Genomic DNA, 20,218 nt, shown 5'->3' with positions numbered 1-20,218 from the left:
TCCCAGAATTTGATAATCCCTAGAATGTTACCTGATGTATCATAGCTGTATCACTGGCTGTCATATGAATCACTAGAAATGGTTAGAAGTTAAGAAATCCGTTGCTTATCACAGATCCCATCAGATTATGAGACTCTTGCTCCAACAAGATAGCACATCACTCGACTGACCGTATCAGATTGACATGCCCCTCAGCCTTGGTCACCCCAAAAAGGAACCAATGGCCATCACAACTAATCTCTTCTGGGAGCCAGTGACAAATTTCCTTGTACCTGCTGATACCCATAGGTCCTCCTTCTTCCAGCGAATTTTGTTACATTTTTAGAAGGTTCATATTGCCTCGTATTTATTAAGTAGCTTCACCAAAGTTTCTTCTCTGTATTATATTTCTTTACACCCTCAATGCTTGGCACATCCACAATGACTGTTTTTTTTTTAATCCTATTTCTTAATGGCTTTGGGGTAAACTGCTTCATTTCTCACTTCCCTCATCTATAAAACGAAGATAATACTTACACTATCTGCTTTCCTCCTGGACGCCCTATCTGGTCAAAGATAATAATAGCTATAATTCAGATGATGCTTTAAGATTTACAAAGTGCCTTGCAGATATTATTTTATTTGATCTTCACAAGAACCCAGGAACTTAGCTGCCATTATTACTCCCATTTTACAGATGACGAAACCAAGCAGAGATTAGGTTTCTTGCCCAAGGTCACACAGCTAATAAGTATCTGGATCTGGATTTGAACTCAGGTCTTGTTGACTCCAGGTGCAGTGCACGCTCTGCTGTGTCCCCCAGGTGGCTTATTATACATTTTTGATCCAATACAGGTCTCTGGAGAAGGGCTGCTCATTGGCTGGTATTCATATGTTCCATTAGCTCTGATGTGTTTTTTAATGGGAAATAAGCTTTTTTCTCTATTGAATTTTGTGAATTGTACACTTTCAAGGGCAATTGATGATAACACACTGAATGTTGTTATCCAACAAAGTTGCCAGATTTTCTGGGCCAGGAAAATGGCTTAGCAAGGGGAAATTTTCCAAAATGTACCAAATTCCTTTATGTCAAATGAGATCCTCCAATAAAAGGGTACAGTTCGTAAAGGTCAGGTAACCCTGGGCAACTTCATGAAATATGTAAAATTTGTCTTTGGTCCCATTTCACTTCTATTTTATCCCTTTTAATTTTTATGGCATTTTCTTAATCTTGGTATCCCCCTTTCCCTTTTCCCAGATGGCCTCACTATAGCATCTTGTACATGGCTGCTTTTTATGGAAAGGCTCAGACTTTAGAACTCTCTACCCACCCCTCTCAAATGAAAATTTATCAGTTATGTGTTTCATTCTGCACATACCTATTAGCAGCTGAGTGTCAGGGAGGAGAAGATCCTGAAAAACTGATTCATGCTAAAGTATTAACAGATGATAAATTTTAATGTGTTAGTAAGGGCATTTGCATTTTACTAAGGGAGAATTCCTTAAGGACCTAAAGAAATGAATTTCTCAGGGTAGAATTTCAGCCATTAGCCATAGTATGATATCTTCTCAGTAGAGAGCCCTTAGGGGTTCTTTCTTAAATGCTATCGTGTCTGCTACTTTTTCTCATGGCTGAAGTCAGCTGTGAAATAAATGTAGTTTCAAGCTTACTTGAATTAAGAGAGAAAGAATTACTTGGTTTAGTCATTAACTCTTTCTTAATGGCATAAAAAAATCAAAACTGGACCTGAGCAGCTACTAATTTCTAGACTGAGCCACCTCAGATTGATTTGTAGCTTAATGGGTGGGAATATAAGAAAAGAGTAAGACGTAGCCTACACCTGAAAATCGTACCTAGTGATGTAAATAATTGCAAATATATTGATCACAGTTGGGCTACACCAATGCAATAAAAAAAGGATGACACATCTAAATTATAGTTTTAGTGCTCTTCCAAGAGGCAACATGATATATTGGATAAAGAACTAGCTTTGGAGTAAGGACCCACCTCTCACACAAACTGGAATGACCTGGGGCAAATCACTTAACTTCTCAGTGCCCAGGCAACTCCCTAAGACTTGCCAAACATTGGCATTGGCATAGGGAGTTTCCCTAGGAGGAGTTTCTTATACTGATGAGATCACAAATCTGGCCCCGAACCAAAGTGTGACACCAGTAGAAGTGCCAAGGGGGTTCTTAAGAGGTATACAAAGGGATAACAAAATTCAACTAGAGAAAAGAGAGGCTGAATTTAAAAAAAAGAATGAAGAAAGAGTTAGTACTTATAGACACCAAATGATGTTTAAAGTCATAATCATCAGTTTATTAGTGATAGTTAAAAAAAAGAAAACTAGAACAAGTGCAGATAGGATTGCTGTTGGATAAGGACTAGCTAAAAAGATTAGGATACCTCATTCTGAAAAGACAATGTCTGACAAGGAATACAGTTGAAATGTACAAATAAATTGATCATAGATTTGTCCACCAAAGCACAATCAATTAGAAATAGAAAATACTTCTCTAAAGTTTGAGAGAAGTCATTCTGGGACAAATAAATATTTCTTCGATATTTCAAGAATCTGTGATTTTGTAGCAATGGGTGCTGCTTCCAATAAAGTCCGCAAGACCTTAAGCTGCAAAAGCATATGGCCTTTGATAATCTAAGACACTTTCACTCCAAAATGAAGCTTCCATAAAGAACTTCAATAGAAAAGAATATATATTTTTCCTACAATTCATTACGAATGTTATTGCCCTAGTAGATATAGGCTAAAATTATAAAAACAAAAATAAGACACTCATGGATGACAGATCCCTATCGAGATGTTAAAGAGAATGAGGATGTTTGGGGAGCATAACTAATCTCTAAGATTAATGTCAAGGAGAATAATTATGCCTCTTGGTGAGACCATCAGAGAGAAGCAGCATAGCATATGGAAAAGTATTGAAGTGGTAGATAGGAGACCTGGCTCTGCCACTAATTCTCAGTAAGACTTTAATCAATTTTACCTCTCTCTTCCTGCATCTGTAGTGTGTGTGTGTGTGTGTGTGTGTGTGTGTGTGTGTGTGTGTGTGTGTGTGTGTGTATGTGGTGTATTCATTTGCATTTTGGGGATTGAGATTGGGAAGTCAAGATGCTCTTCAGGCTGAACATTTCTTCAAATTCAATCAATTACAATTCAATCAATTACAGTGCTGGCTGGAAAGGATCTAGGAATATCCCAACGAGAAAAATTAATGTTTTCTTATTTTCAAAAAGGAAAATAAAGAGAAAAATAAGTATAATTAGAAAGGGTTGATCAGCTTTCATAACAACTGCCCTATCTTCCACTAAATGGTAATATTTTTGTTGTTCAGTTATTCAGTTGTGTCCAACTCTTTGTGACACTGTGGAACAAGGCACCATGCTAGGTGCTAAGGTTATGAAGACAAAAGCAAAATAGTCCCTGTCCAAGGAGCTTACAATTTTCCTGAGGAAGTGTTGAGTTCAGATCTGTGTATAAGCAAGGCAATTTCTCAGCTGTGTGGAGGATGGATTGGAGAAGGGATCACATAGCTAGTCATGGTTGAGCTCAGCCACCCTTCCAGTCTCAGCTCAGCTCCTACCTCCCTTCAGGAAGCCCTCTCTGACCACCCTCACCACCCCCCAGCCCACAACCACTGATCTTTCTCTAAAGCTCTGACTCTCTAGTTGAACCATTTGACACAGAATAATATACAGTATTTTTAATTTAACTTTGCATCCCATTTCATCTCTAGGTTTATGAGCTTCTTAATAGTAAAGAGCCATGTCTTATATTTTTCTATGTCCCCTTTAGTGTGAATATGGTGGGGTCTTGTATACATTAAGTACTTCATAAATAAATATCTATGGAATGAATGGCCCTGGCAAAGAGATACACAAGAAAGCTACCCCATGAGGCAGCTGCTGTTTCCTTCTCCAATCTAGCTTCTACACAGCTGAAAAATTAACTTGCTTATACACAGATCTGATCCTGACTCTTCCTCAGAAAAATTGTAACCTCCTTGAGCACAGGGACTACTTTGCTTTTGTCTTCATAACGCTAGCACCTAATGTGGCACCTTACACATAAAAGACATTTAGCAAAATTTGCCAGAATGGATCAGATTGCTTTATTTCATTATTTAACATGACAGAAATAAGGATGTAGGAACCAATAAACAGAGCTGATGTGGCATTTATAAGTCCTGTGTTGTGTGTGGTGCTATGCTAAGTCTCATTGAAAGTGAGACAAACAGCAGGCACTGTCCTGAGGCTAATATAAACATTTCACAAAGGCAATTAACCTTACCATTCTTTCAATCTGATGACTCCGTTCTACAAATTCTCTTGAAGTTTTTCTTCCATATTTCTCTTTATATTTGATGTTGGTAATCTTAAAGGTGACAATATAATAGAAGGTCCTTTCATCTGTAAGATAAAGTAAATGAAACACTAATACATATGTATATGTACATATATTATGTGTATATTTATAAATATAAACATGTTCACATATATGAAATATGCATGTGATACGCCAAAGTGAAAAATATTTAAAAATTATTTCTTATCTTGATTGTTGAAGAAGGTCACCACCATCACCACCACCACCACCAAAAAATAATATACTTGGCAGATTTCACATTTCCTGGCTATATCCACTTATCAAATTAATCAGAGAGCTGAGGCTCTGACATCTCATTTAGTATAGTTGTAGTTATAGGCACATGTATATATACAATTGGTCATGAAATTATGACTTATGTAAACATTAAAAGTAACATTGTGAAATTGTTACCACCCTTATTGAAATGCTAACTCTGCTACATCATAGCTAAGACAGATTTTTGAGGATAAATTTAACAGTCTAGTTGTTTGTGCAATGACAGAGAAATTTTTCATTTCCCGAAACTTGATTTGTTGCCAACTATTTTGAAGTAACATGATATAATGGAAAATGATAAAGACTGGGAGCAAACAGCTATGTGCCTAAGTCAAAAAAGTCTCAGAGCTTGTCATAATTATTAATTATGGTCCTAAAGGATCACTCAGCAGATTCTATTGATGCTCTGTTCAGTCATGTCTGACTCTTTGTGACTCCATTTGCAATTTTCTTGGCAAAGACACCGGAATGGTTTGCCATTTCCTTCTCCAATTCATTTTATGAATGAGGAAACTGCAGCAAACAGGATCAAGTCACTCTCCCACAGTCACACAGTTAGGAAGTATCTAAGGCTGGATTTGAACTCAGGTCAAGAAAACCTCAAATGGGGTCAGCATGACTGAACAAGTTCCTGACTCCCAGCCCAGTGCTCTATCCACTGCATCAGCTAGTTGCTCCTCTCCTGATGCTGGTAACCAATGAATCAAAGCTAGGTAGGAATCCGGCTAGTGGCAATTGAGTATATATAAAGCATGAAAATAGAATACTTGTGTGGGAAACGAGAAACTGCTTTGAGGGAATACTAGAATGCTACTGAGAGAGGGGGAGAAATAAATTGTCAGTGAATATAAATGAGGGTGTAGTTGGGTATAGATTCCAAGAAATTTGCACATGAGTTTGAATATTGATTCTTGGAGAATTGGGTTTGTTCTAGTTTGAACCTTGATTTAGGTAATGAAAAGAGAGGAGAGGATTTAGGTGAAGCACAAAAGTAAGCAGCCTGTGAGTTAGCTGGAAAAGGTGTATGCACACTGAGTCCTAGCATTCTCTCCATGGAGTCATTCCAATATTCTGGGGAGCAAGGACATAATATCCCTGCCATATATGGTATATCTGAACATCCAGTAGTTTCCACATGGGAAAAGGCAGTACCTTGAATTAAACATGAGGCGAGGGGTCAGGGAAGAGGAAGATGCAAACATATACAGAGCCTAGGGCATCAGTATGTGTGTCTATGACAGAAAAACATTGCCTTTGTTGACAGGAGACCTGGGTGGGTTCAAAATCAGATTCTGATATTCACTAGCTATATGACTATGGATGAGTCACTAGTCAGTTTCCTTCTCTGCAAAATACTCATATTTAATAATATTTCCATGCGTTCTCTACCTAAAAGCACTATATAGTAGGGACTTTATAGATATGAGTTAGCAGCAGCAGCAGCATTATTGCTTATCTCATTTTTCTTTTATTTTTTGATGGCATCCCAATAGAAACATTAATGAAGATAAGTCACTTTTCTGCTTCTATCTGTGTGTCATTAGTGTTCTACAGACTTTTGTCCAAGTGGATGAAGTGGCTGCCTTTTGTAACTCAGTAAGAGTTGTTATTATTATGTTAATTGAAAAAAGATTTTAATTCTTTAATGTAATTTTAATTAAAATTTGACTACTCTTGCAATTTAATTGATAATTGGCAATGTCAGTCACGAGTCAGCAAGTAGGTGTTATTGATCATTACGTCTCTGCCCAGCTAGTGCTAGGAGTTATGGGGATAAAGATAAGATCCGATCCCTGCTCTCTAGCTGGAGAGATTAAGCATATACATGAAACAACTAAATAGCAATGCAAGGTAATATGTAATTAAATGTTAAATTATATGGAATAGACTAAAAGAACTATACTTTAGAGAATAGGAAGTGATGATAGAAATGGTCCTTTTTGAGAAAAGATGGAAGAATATTGCATAAGCAGAATCCTAGTCTGTACAAAACAGTGTCTTTTTTCAGTAATTCTCTTTAAGGATAAAAAAATAATTATTTGGGGTTTTCAAATCATTTCTTTAATCTGTTTCAGTTATTTTAAATTGTGCTTTCCCAATAGCACAGGTGAACTTGGACCTTGACATTGCAGTAATGAGATTTCATAATATAAATAATGTTGCATGAATTAAATTAACACTTCCTAAATGTAAAAGAACCACTCCTAATCATTGTGTATTAAATACACATTCCAATTCATCATCCTGATTTCCCGTGGTAAAACAATGTATTCCCTGGAGTCATATAGAGGTGAAAATAAAATAACATAGGAAAATGTGATTTGTGCCTTGCAGATTCATGGCACATAATTAGTACATTAGTTATAATACACATTATAGTATTCAAAGTGCCAATAAAGTTGTCATCTGCTACTCTTTAAAAGGGGAATATACATGTTGTCACTCTTAATAGACATCACTTCTTCAGGGTTACAGCAACACCACGGGTGGATTAGAGATGGAATAAATGGAGGTGGAAAGACTTCTTAGGAGATTATGGGATGGTAGCAGTGGGGCTATAGAGAAGGGAAAAGAAATAAGAGACAGAAGGAGACACTGTGAAGGTAGAGTCAATCAGACATAATAACAAATTGGATAGGAGAGGTGAACAAAAAATCAGATAACTCAAAAATGGATGAATGCTGGTGTCAAAGGCAGAAATAGCAAAGTCAGAATCAGGTACCAGTTGTGTTTGAGATGTCAGCGAGTCATCCAGGTGGAGAGATGGAGAGGAAGAGAATCAGAGGTATGGGTGAATAGATGTTTGAAGTCACCTAAATAGAGGTGATAGTTAAAGAGTTAAAGCCCTGTGACCAATGAGATTACCAAGAGATTTGAAGAGGAACAACCCAAGAATAGAAATTTAGGGACTCTCCATATTACAGATCAGGAAGAAAACGGTAGAGTCTCTCCTCTTTCACATCCCTGCTAGATTATAAACTCCTTTAGAGCAGGATCTGTGTTTATATATCAACTTTGAGCACATAGGGAGTATGGACAGGGACTGGACGGGAAAGAGAACAAGCATATTAAGGGCTTACCATGATCCAGGCATGGTGCTAAACACTTTACAAATATAATTTATCTGATCTTCACAACAACTTTGTAAGACAGATGCTATTATTATCCACATTTTACATGACATCCACATTTAAATGATTTGTCTAAGGCCATCAGCTAGTGTCCGAGGCAGGATAAGAACTCAGGTCTTCCTGACTAGAGGCCCAGCACCCTATCCACGCTGTACCTCCTAGCTGCCTAGCTGGCTTCCCCCAGGTGAAGAAACTCCCTCAATCATTGCATATCCAAAACCTTCTCCACTTGCAGTCTTGGAGAGTTACCTAATAACAATTATCATCATAATAACAATAACTAACATCTGTACAGCATTCACTGTGTGGCAGGTACTGTGCTAAGCGCTTTACAAACATCTCATTTATCCTCACAACAACCCTGCAAAGGAGGTGGTATTATAATCCCTGCTTTACATATGAGGAAACCGAAGCAGACAGAGGTCAAGAGATTTGCCCAGAGTCACACAGCAGTGTCTGAGGCAAGACTAGCTTGTGTCTTTCTGACTTCATGCCTAGCAGCCTATTCACTGTGCCTTCTAGCTGCCTATTGATAAGCATTCCCCATGTGAAGAAACTCCCTCTACCAGTGCATATCCAACACCTTCTCTGCAATTTATATAGTCCCTCCTACAGCACTATGGGGTTGAGTGACTTCCCCAAAGTCACATAGCCAGTGTGTGTCAGAGGCAGAGCTTCGAATTAGGTCTTCTTATCTCTGAGGCCAGTCTTCTGTTTACTAAGAGAAGCTATGTTTAAACATGGAGCCTATGGTTGCTATTAAATAAATACTTGTTAAATTGATTTGAATGGAATAAATTGAAGCAGAACTTCCCGAAATCGGAGTGAGGAGTAGTTTCAGAGACGGTGTATTTGCTGAATTGTTACCAACACTTTCATAATCACATTTTCATGTGCTAGTGAAGGGAACACCTGCACTTTATAGATAATTACTTTATTTCAATGTGGGAAGCTATGAAGTTCCAAACAAGCCTGATAACACCTGTCACCCATTGGTAAGTTTCCACACATCATTCAAGATCTATTTTGTCCAAGATAGGATGAGGGACTGGTTTCACCAGGAAGGTTCTAAACAGTCTTTTGTGTCTTGGCAAAACTTGTTCTCTTGATGAATTTATTTTGTTTGTGTTTGTAGAGGTAGCAACCCCTTAAAGAAAACAACAAGCCGCTTTCTGGTTTGAGTTGAATCTTGTAATGGTTTTAGATTGTAACATATTCATTAGTGGCTGTCATATATGGTATTGTCAGGTGTTCAGTTACTTCAGTCATGCTCGACTCTTTGTGACCCCATTTGGGATTTTCTTGGTAAAGGTGTTAGAGTTGTTTGCCATTTCCTTTGCCACCTCATTTTACAGATGAGGAAACTGAGGCAAACAAGGCTAAGTGATATTAGAATGGCTTGCCATTTCCTTCTCCAGCTCATTTTACAGATGAGGAACTGAGGCCAACAGAGGTTAAGACTTGCCGGGAGTCCTATAACTAGTGTCTGAGGCTGGATTTGAACTCAGGTCTTCCTGACTCTAGGCACAGCTCTTTATCTACTTAACTGTATTAGTTATCAGTCTGGATAAGAGACTTCAGGAAATAAACTAGATCCAGCATGACATCGGAATGTAAGGAGACAGTAAAGGCTGGACTACTTGAATGTTTTAACATAACTAATCTACAGATGGGAATGATATAAGGAAAAACTGTGATGCTATATAATAAGACCAAATAGTAGGCCCTTTATAAATGTTTGTTGGTAAGGGCTAGACCTATGATTTCTTTGTTGTGGGGAATTCTCTGATTAAGAAATTCCCTCTATCAATGCAGGCTGGCACCTTCTTTACCATTTACAGCCTTAGAGATTTGCCAAGGGCACAGGGAGGTTAAGTGACTTGCCTGGCATCAAACAACTAATATTTGTTAAAAGTAGAACTTGAACACAAGGTCAACTCTCTAGCCACTAAACCAACCTGACCCTCAAATGTTTGTCAAGGTTAGCTAAATGTTGAGGAAGATCTAGAGAAAGAATTGCTTAGAATATAAAGATGAATATAGAATTTAGAATATAAATGATGACTAATTCTTGAGATTAAAACAATAGTTCCCTACTGCCTTCCCCTGCCCCCCATCTTCAACATATGTAAATAGTGTAGACCTACTTTTGATGTGGGCCATCTAGGTGGCCCCATAGATAGAGTGCCAGGCCTCAAGTCTGGAAGATTCCTTTTTCTGAGTTCAAATATAGCCTCAGACACTATCTGTGTGACCCCGGACAAGTCTTAATCTTGTTGGCCTCAGTTCCTCAACTGTAAAAGAGCTGGAGAAGGAAATGGCAAGCCATTCTAATATCTATGCCAAGAAAACCCCAAATGGGGTCATAAAAAGTCAGACATGACTGAACTGAACAAACCTTTGACCTTTAGGAGTTGTCTTTTTTAATGTGAAAACTCCCAAGTAATTTTTGCACTGTTTGCAGTTATTATTGCCTTCCTACTTCTCAGCTCTGTTCAGAATAATGCTGCTGACATATTATTTGTATATTACTGATAACAGTGACAGCTGTTGAAAGTCTCTTACATGATTCACTTTGTTTTTATTCTTCCTTTTCTTTTCCTCTCCTTCCTTTCCCTTTCTCTTGCCTTTTTTTCTTTTTTCCTTTTCCTTATCTTTCTTTCTTTTTTTGAGAGTAGATCTCAATCTCCCCCAGGCTGGAAGTACAGGAGCTACTCACTAGCTAGTCCTGCTCTTATAGGTCTGGGATTTCACATGCTCCATTTTCTGGCCTGAATGAGTTCACCCTTTCTTAGGCAGCCACCTGTCCCAGGGGCTCACCATTATTACTGCTGCACTTAGTACAGACGCCTGATTGGTTTAGCCCACTGAAGTTCAGAATTCATGAACTCAAGATTTAAAATAAATTTTAATCCATGTGAGGTTAATTTTCTATTATCTGTGGGTAACATCTTTCTAATTCTTAAAGTTGCCATTTACCTTGAAAACTTAAAAAGTTTAGTGCTACTATTTACTATCTCTTCTTTTGCTTATATTCTTTCTTGAAGCCTATAACTCAGAAGACAAATTTTAAATACTTAATTACTTCCCCCAACCTAAGAAAGGTATGAACAAGAAAGGTGAAAAATTCCAGGAAGTGTCAACTTGGTTTAGATGAGTGCTATGTGGCATCTTGGAGCAGACTGACTCTTTCTATGTCCAGGATGCAGTGGGCAGTAGGGAGGACGGAGCCAAGCAGTGAGGTAAGCTGGAGACAATGAATACATTTTCAGCTCCTCCCTAGTTAGGTCTTCACAAGACAACATTTTAATCTTGTTTGACATGATTTCCCCAAGCATCAGACACACCCACATTCAGATGTCAGGGCAAAAACATGTTGCAAAGACGAAAATAAGTGACTTCAAGTTATCTATCATTTTGAATAGTATTTCTTGCCTATCCTACTAGGTATAACTAAGATTCTCCATTCATTTATTCTTTAGTCATGAAGCATCTATTTCCCTAATTCTATAATTTATATATTTTTATTAGGAATTAGAAAATCAGCAGACATAAACATTTCCACATATAAATGCCAGAAAAAGAGGATTGGGTAGTGGGTAGAATACAGGATCTAGAATCAGGAAGACCTGAGTTCACATCCAGCCTCAGATATTTATTAGCTATGTGACCCCAAGCAAGTCACTCAACCATGTTTGCCTCAGTTTCTCATCTGTAAAATAAACTGGAGAACTCCAGTATCTTTGCAAGAAAACCGCAAATGGGGTCATGAAGCATTGGACATAACTGTAACAACTGAACAACATATAAAGCTATGAATCTGTCAAGTATAGCTTGGGATTTTTTAAAAAGTGTATATTAGATTTAACACTGATCTGCTTGTCAATGTCCCCTTCTCAACTTCCTTCTGCTCTTTTTTTGTATAGTTTTAAATGTTTCATTAATGCTCTTTTCTTCTTCTTTATCACTGCCCTCCCTTGGCTGTTCTGAAGTTGACTGAGTGTCCACACTGAATCAAGCAGCAATGTGTTGGCCCCTAGAGGTAGCTAGGTGGCACAATGGATAGGTCCTGGTGTTAGGAAAATCTGAGTTCAAATCCAGCCTCAGAACTTGTTTGACCCTGGAAAGTCCCTGAACCTGTGTTTGCCTTAGTTTTCTCAACTATAAAGTGGGGATGAAAACAGCAATTATCTCTTAGAACTGTTATGAGGATCAAATGGGAAAATATTTGTAAAGTACTTAGTACAGTGACTGGAACATAGTAGGCTTAAGGAGGGGAAAAATGGCCCACGCTGGAAACAGAGCAAATGCTTCTGTGCCAGTTAGCTGGGCTCAATGGAAAAAAAGAATATTAACTGTGCTTCCAACCTGGGCCAGATAAGGAGACCCAGTTCCAAAAACAAACAAACAAAAAAACAAAACACTACTTGTTTGTGAAGAAACAGATCTAGATACTAAGTCTGTGAAATGTGCACTGACTTGCGCTGTGATTTTTGTAAAGTCACTTCACCTTTCTAGGACTTAGTTTAGCCATTAGGACATTGTTTCTCTGTAAGTTCCCTTCCAGCTTTAAAATTCTACAAATTGTGCATGAAGTCTTTCCTATACCACCCTAAGTTTACCTCAAGGTAATTTTGATTCTGATAAGAATTCATTAACTTTCCTATCTGCTGTGACATCTGTGTTGTGACATCATCATAAGATTAGACATGGATAGAACCTTAGACCAGGGCTGTCCAACCTTAGGGTTTTTTTTTGTTTGTTTGTTTGTTTTTGCAGGGGGGGAAGGCAGGGCAATTGGGGTTAAGGGACTTGCCCAAGGTCACACAGCTAGTAAGTGTGTCAAGTGTCTGAGGCCGGATTTGAACTCAGGTCCTCCTGACTTCAGGGCTGGTGCTCTACTCACTGCAACCTTAGGTTTTTATTGAAACAATAGACAATATATTTTGATTTGACATTTTAAAGAGAGGTCTGCAGTAGCTTGGCTTCCTTTACTAAAACATTTATGTAAATTTCTATGCTGGAAGGTGGGCCACATAAATCAAACTGAAGGCTGCCGTTTTGGACAGCCCTGCCTTCAACTACATCTAATTCAATCCTTACATTTTACAGTGGGGGAAATTAAAGCTCCAGCAGATTAATGACTTGTCCAAGGTCTTACAACTGGCAAGTAGCATAGCCAGCATTCAGACTCAGACCTCTGGCTCTGAACATAGTGCTCTTCTATTTCATCAGTCCTCCATTACTGTTTCCTCTTTTGTTGGTCTTTTCCATGTGAGTTTATCTCCTCTTCTAGGTTCTAAACCAATATCTCAGCATTGTGTGGAGGCTGTCCTGGTTTCTTGGAGGTTATTCCAGTAGAGCAAAAATTCTGAAGGTTTCCACCATCATGCAAAAACATTGAATATGGTTTTGGCAACAACTTGAGTTGTCTTTCTAAGGTCTAGCCTAGCTAAGTAGAGAGAGTATCACCATGTAGGTGGGATGCTTGATGATGAAGTGTTTGGCCATGGCAATAAGACAAATTTTAAAAATACATATAAAATGGCCCTTACCATGTGGCACCCTTCTGCTTGTATAGAGGGGCAGAAAAGGGGCCAGAAAGGACAAAGAATCATAGTTATTGTATGTACTAATGAACTTGAACATAACTATTGGTGCCCTGAGAGATTCTTGTCCCACAACCAATGAGTAAATACACTACTGAAGGAGGCATTTATCTATCCAGTTTAGATCATACTCTGCTGGTCTGGGATCATGGCTACCTCTGTTATCAAGCCTGAACAACAGATTATTTTCAAAAGTCAACCAATCGGACTTGTTTTTTACATCACTCAAATACTATTCTTAAATGTAGGAAAGTGTCAAGGTATTGAATCATAATGAATTTTGGCCACAAAACAGAGACTAGATTGCTACTTACCTGCAATGACAACACGGGCAACAATACCGATGGCGATCACTATGATTATCACAATTACCACTGTGAAAATAGCTAGCATGAGAGGGCTCCAAAATTGGTTTTGTCTTCTTGGATAGTTAACTTGTGGATACTTGGCTTGCTGGTATGCAACTGGTCTGTGGTGATAGAAAAAAATATTAAACTTAGTACTCATCGGGGATTGTAATTCTATCTATATTTTTTAAACCATGTTTTATTGGGAAAAACGTCATATATGCTTGACATCATTTGAATTCCTAGACTTTGAATATGCCACTAGACTTTCATTCATAGATATCTATTACCTTATCTTTCAGTCTAAGATTTATTGAGATGGTAAATAACTAAAAAAAATGACTAGTTATAAGTAGGTTCATCTTGTTTTCCTTTCACAGAGTAATTTAACAAAGAAGTCATATTTGAGCTCATGGCAAATATGACATTTTCAGGGCTATTTTTCTGTTTTACACTATAGAAAAAGGAAAAAAAATATTTTGAACTATGCAGCATTCTATCTTAGGAAGATTTTCTGTATTGGGGTGAATCAGAGTCTTTCTAATTCTGTATAGTAGCATTAGATTGGGAGGATAGGAAGAATAAATTTTTATTGTTAAATTGTCAACACATGCAAGACTATATTACCACTAAAATTCTGGCATGTTGTCATTTTTGGCAGATTCAAACCCCCAAATATCATTAGGGAAACTATTAAAGGAAATTTTAAAATATTAATATTATGTTTGAGAGGAGGATTTCTGATTTCTCTGTTATTGAGAAGGGAACTCCTAGTGTAGTAACTCCCCCTGCTGATACAGATTGGTACCTCATCTATAACTTACAGTCTTAAAGAGTTGCATAGGAAGCTGGGAGGTTAAGTGACTTCAATGATTAGGCAGGTAATATGTGTCAGAGGCAGGATTTAAACTTAGGCTTTCCTGATCCCAAAGCCAGTTTTCTATCCACTTACCATGCTGCCTCTCAAAACTTGACCTTAGAACAAACATTTCCATTACATTAAAACAATTTTACCAATGAAGCACTCATTTTTAATTCAGTTCATTTCTTTTATTGCCTCATTTTTTTTCCACATAATGAAAGTATTTCTTTTTATTTGTTTTTCAATTCCATTGTTTTTGATACTCAGAATTAAGACATCTCTATACTCAGGAAGGTTCAATTGGCCATACCAAAGTGAAGCCATCTGGTTTTCAATTGAGCAAATGGTCTCACCAGTATAGAAACATATATTCCAAGTCTCCATGAGATTTCTCCACTTCTCCATCTAAAGTCTCTCATCTCATTTTGTTGATCCCTTTATTTTCCCATTATGTGTAATGCTTTCAGCTTTAATGTACATTTTAAGGTCAATATTACCTGCAAGCTTTGTTAGATATCCACTTTCCTGATGACATGGATTGGTCCATCAAAGGTATGTCATTTTATATCATTTCATTTTACTTATCTATTTACATTTACAGTCTTTCTCAGCAGAATTTAAGCTCCTGGAAGCCAAGGACTATTTTTTTTCTTGTCTACACAGTGCCACACAGTAATAGGTAGACACTTAGTAAAAGTTTGTAAAAGCAAATTGAGTTGATGTGCTGCCAGAAGATACCCCTGGGCACTTTTCTTCTCTGGTAATTTACTGTTTGATTTTATCCTTAGGTATGAATAAAAAGGAAAACATTTTGAGACACTATCCTTTTTACTGTCTCTGTATTATTCCAATTTGAGTTTGAACCTAAAATTCCAAAGCAAAGGAAAAAAAAAGACGTGCCACATTCTAAGTTAAATGTACTATTGTTTTTGTTTTATTTTTTCAGTCATGCCCAACTCTTCACGAAATCATTTGGGTTTTCTAGACAAAGATACTTGGAATGGTATGCCATTTCCTTCTACAGCTCATTTTACATATGAGGAAACTGAGGCAAACAGGATTAAATGACTCACCCAGGGTCACACAGCTACTAACTGTCTGAGGCCAGATTTAAACTCAGAAGTCTTGCTGACTTCAAGCCCAGTACTCTATCCATTGCTCCACCTAGCTGCCTTGATGGATCTATGGATGATTGCCCTGAGGCATGGGCCAGCCTTATAGGGTTATCCAGGTTGTGCTTTATCTGGATGCTTTTTTTTCTTTTTTCTTCTGCTTTTCTACCCTCTTTGCCTTTCACTATTGACCCTTGTGGGGAGAATGGATGTACAGAGAATTCTAGTTTGCCAGTATATCATGTTCACTAAACTACCAGGACACCTCTCTCTCCTCCTCCTCTGTGTGTGTATCTACACACACACACACACACCTGATTCAGAGTTATCACCTTTGTCTACAGGCTACATTTCTTTTGAATGGAACTGAAGGATTTATAGCTTTTTTATTTTTATTTTTTTGCTGTTCAGGCATTGTCTTGTCTAGCCTTTCATGATCCCGTGAACCCTACTGTCCATGGGGTTTTGTCGGCAAAGATACTGGAGTGCTTCGTCATTTCTTTCTCCAGTGGATTAAGACCAACGGAGGTTAGATGATTTGCTCAGGGTCACATGGCTAGTATCTGATGTCAGATTTGAACTTTGGGCTTTCTGACTCCAGGCCCAGCACTCTATTCACTGAGCCATCTAGCTGCCTCGCTATGTTTTATAATGTTTGAAATAATGTGCACTGAGGATTGGTTTCTAGATTTATTCATGCCTGTGACTATGAAGTATGTGGAAATATAATGAGAGCTTACCAAGAGGTGGGGTTTGCCCCACTTGGGGAAAACATTAAAGGTCATTAACCTGCTGAAATGTCAACACATTTTGAGCTAGATCTATTAGGCAAATATAAAGTTACTTCTGATATACACATTAAACAACGCAGGATAAGCCAGTGACTTATAAGAATTCAATTTAGAGAGCATCTTGACTGAACTAGATAGGCAGAGAAAGGACGCTAAACCAGTTCTCACTTGGCCCAATATTGGTTTACCCTGTTTATCTGAGGACAGAATAAATTATCCCAGTGAGTTTGAATGACCTTAAAAGTTTCTTCCAAATGGATTAAGGCCAATTCGTCCATTTGCAGGTACATGTCATATATGAGCCTATAATTTATGCAGATTAGTTTACAGATAGATGCAAAGTTTTATCTCTTCTACAGAATTGTGGCTGCTATATTAGAATCATATTCTGCTAGTTATTTGTGACTTGGAATAATTGAACACACAGCTTAAATAATTAAAAATTTACTTAAATAAGTACAGCAATAATACTATTATTTGTCACTTTCTATTTTACAAAGTAATCTTTTCCAAATAACCTTTTAAGATAGGTAGTGCAAATACTAACAATACCCAGTTTATGAGAGAGGAAGATGAAGCCTGACAAGTTTAAGTATTTGAGATGGAAACGAAAATCCAGGCATCCAGTCTATAAGGTACTAGTGTTCCTGCCACTACAAATTAAAGAACTAACCTTGACTTAGGCTGAATTAGGTAGACAAGGGAAAGGAGCTGAACCTGTTACCACTTGGTCCAAGATATATTTATCTTGTTTAGCTAAGTTAGAGTCAATGACGTTAATGGTAATGAATGATGTTGAATTTTTTCCTGTTTGGATCAACATAGGACCAAATTTAAATCTAAAATAGACCTTAGAAAGCTTTTAGCTCAACCCTCTCTCTTTAGGCGTAAAAGCTAAGTTCCAGAAAGGTTAAGTGATTTGTACAAGATTGCATTAATAAGGAGAGCCAGGAGTGGTTCTTCTGATTTCAAATACACTGCTCTTTTCACACCATATTGAAACATCAGTTCAATTCATTTTTATTTATATTCAATTCAGCTAAAATTTATTAAGCACTAATATGTACAACACTATGTCTTTTTTAATGTCTCTTCCATCAAAGAACTTACATTTTAATAAGAATAGGGAGTGGATGGAATAACAAGCATACACAGAAAGTATGTTACAAGGTAGAAATAGTGCATGATAGTGGTCTGACCAAAGCTTTATGAGAAATTTGAATAGCATGAGATCACTGAAGCAGAGGATATCTCAGAAAGCTTCATGTAGGAGGACATATGTACTGAACCTTGAAGAAGAATTTTAACAAGTGGAAAAATGGAAGGCATCAATTTCAATCATGTGTTATGTGCTATGAAAGCTCATGGAAGCAGGAGAATGCTGGACGAGATTGGGAAATGGTTTGAAGTCCAGTCTAGATGGAATACATCATGTATAAAGCAGAATAGTTTGGAATACTCTCAAATACTCAAATGTACATGTAAGCCCATCTATTCAGACCTTCTCTCTGACAATATAATTTGCAATCTATCTATGCCTGTTTATTCTCTGTAACTCTTTTTTGTGTCTTCCCAATGTTCTGGAATCTTTGCTTTCTCCCAACATCAGAATGGTAGCAATGGAGCGTTCTGGCTCTCTGTCTCTAATTGCCTTGCCCTTGCCACATGATCAGCCTATCCTTTCTTCTAATCATACAATTCCTCAGTAACATCTTTTACCACTGTTCTTTGGACCATCATTGGTTATATGTCACTACCTAATCACAGTCACATGCCTTACCATTGTCCTCTGCGTAGAATTCATTTTTTTAATTTTTTAGAGACTACGAGTTGTTCATATATTCTAGAAGATAATTCCGAATAATGCTAAGAAAATGATTAAAATGTCCATACCACGTTGACCCAGAGATCCCACTGTTATATATATTCCTCAAGGAAGTCAAACACAGTAATATATGTTCTGTATACATCAAAATGTTTGTAGTAACATTCTTAGCAAAGAACTGGAAACAAATGTAGATGCCACAAATCGTGATACATTAATATAGCGGTTAATTATTATTCCTTAAGATAGAACGAGGCTGAAGTTTCAGAGAAGCATGGGAAAGACTTGAATCCACTGATTTACAATAAAGTAAATGGAACCCAGAAAACAATGTGCAGAATCTCTTAACAGTATGAATGAAGAGGACAACAACAAAAGAAACCAAGTGCTGTATGATTATCATCCAATCTTGTCCTAAAGAAGAGATGAAAAATTGTACCTACCTTACTTCTATGCAAGGTGGAGGAATGAATGTGGAATATCATATATATATATATATATATATATATATTATCACACAGTTGATGTATTGGTTAGTTTTGCTAAACCTCTTTTATTTATTTATTTTCATTTTTAATCACAAGGATGACTCTCTAGATATGGAATTAGATACGGTTATATTAGAAAAAAATAATTTTTAATTTAAAGAAATGAAAATCTGCTGATGTCACTACAACCAGTGGAGGAAAGAACCACCATAGAAGACTTTAGGTTTGAGGAAAGGAACAGATTTCAACAAATGGAGTTAGAGAAGAGCTATTCCAAATTGATGAACAAGTCACAGAGATGGGAAAGTATTGCATCAGAATGGGAGACACAGAGTAATACAGTTTGTTTGGAATGTATGGTTCATGAATGGATATAGTATGAGATGAAGCTTGAAAGCTAAATTTGGCACTATACTGTGGAGGGTCCTGAAAGCCAGGATATAGTTTGTACTTTATTCAGTAGGTGATGAAATGTCCCTGAAGATTTTGGTTAAATGCGTGATATGACCAGAGATGTGCATTAGAATTCTTTGAAGTTATGTGAATGATCAAGTGGAAAGGAGAGATGGAGACAGAGACAGACAGAGACAGAGACAGAGAGACAGAGACAGAGACAGACACACAAAGACAGAGTTGAGGCAGGACAGAATAGCTAGGAGCTATTCTCTGTTGCCATAGAGAAAGATGAAGGTCTGAACTAGGGTGGTTGTAGTGGGAATAGAAGGGACAAGGTCAGATATGAAAGATACCTTGGTGTCTTTTGACATTTGGATTTGAATTGATTTGAATGATTGGATGAAGAGGATCAAGATCAGGGAAGAATTCAAACTGACTTTGAGGTTATAGACTTGGGTGCCTGAGAAAATGGTGCTACCAACAATGAAAGGAGATGCTGTAGAGAGGAGCAGGTTTTCTGGGGAAGATGGTAAGGGCAATTTTGCATGCTTACAGATAACATAATTAATTACTACATGTACAGCATCAGCTTCTGAATGAGAATGGCAGCATTTGTGTACATTCTGTACACTTAGGCAACTCAGTAAACACTAACAGTAAAACATACTACGTATGTCATGTGGCTGAGATGTCAACTTTCTGTGAAGTTTCTGACATATTAAGGAACAACATCTCTGGAATACTCTGACTGTCATTGAAACCGTTGCTGCCGGAGATGGAACTGCAAAGCGAATATGGTTTCCTTCCAGATTTTAAGCATTAGTGACAAAGAGAAGCAAATTTCAATTTCCTTTGAATTTTTGCAAATATCCTTCCCACTATATTCCTGTTTGATGTTTAGTGCTAATTGCCAGAAGCTAGCTAAGCAGCTGATACTTTCCAACCCAGCCAAGTCCGACACCAGGAGACCCCAGTAAATGCTACTGTCTGTCAGATCAGAAAGCTGTGTCC

The 20,218-nt window shown here is 37.5% G+C and overlaps 1 protein-coding gene across 1 annotated transcript in view; it reads right to left on the bottom strand.

The window, feature by feature from the left end:
* TMPRSS11F (transmembrane serine protease 11F) overlaps positions 1–16,405 on the bottom strand; it is a 42,554-nt gene extending 26,149 nt beyond the window's left edge. Inside the window, exons 1-3 of the mRNA XM_036765018.1 lie at positions 16,327–16,405; positions 13,701–13,850; positions 4,293–4,411 (exon numbers count right to left, since the gene is read on the bottom strand). Of these exons, the coding sequence (XP_036620913.1) occupies positions 4,293–4,411; positions 13,701–13,850; positions 16,327–16,405 (348 nt within the window). The remainder of the gene's footprint in view (positions 1–4,292; positions 4,412–13,700; positions 13,851–16,326) is intronic.
* Between the last annotated feature and the right edge of the window lie 3,813 nt (positions 16,406–20,218).

This window comes from Trichosurus vulpecula, chromosome 6 (genome assembly GCF_011100635.1).
Source record: "Trichosurus vulpecula isolate mTriVul1 chromosome 6, mTriVul1.pri, whole genome shotgun sequence".
NCBI lineage: Eukaryota > Metazoa > Chordata > Mammalia > Diprotodontia > Phalangeridae > Trichosurus > Trichosurus vulpecula.
Note: the sequence above shows the minus strand (reverse complement) of the source record. Positions and strands in the feature narration are given on the sequence as shown.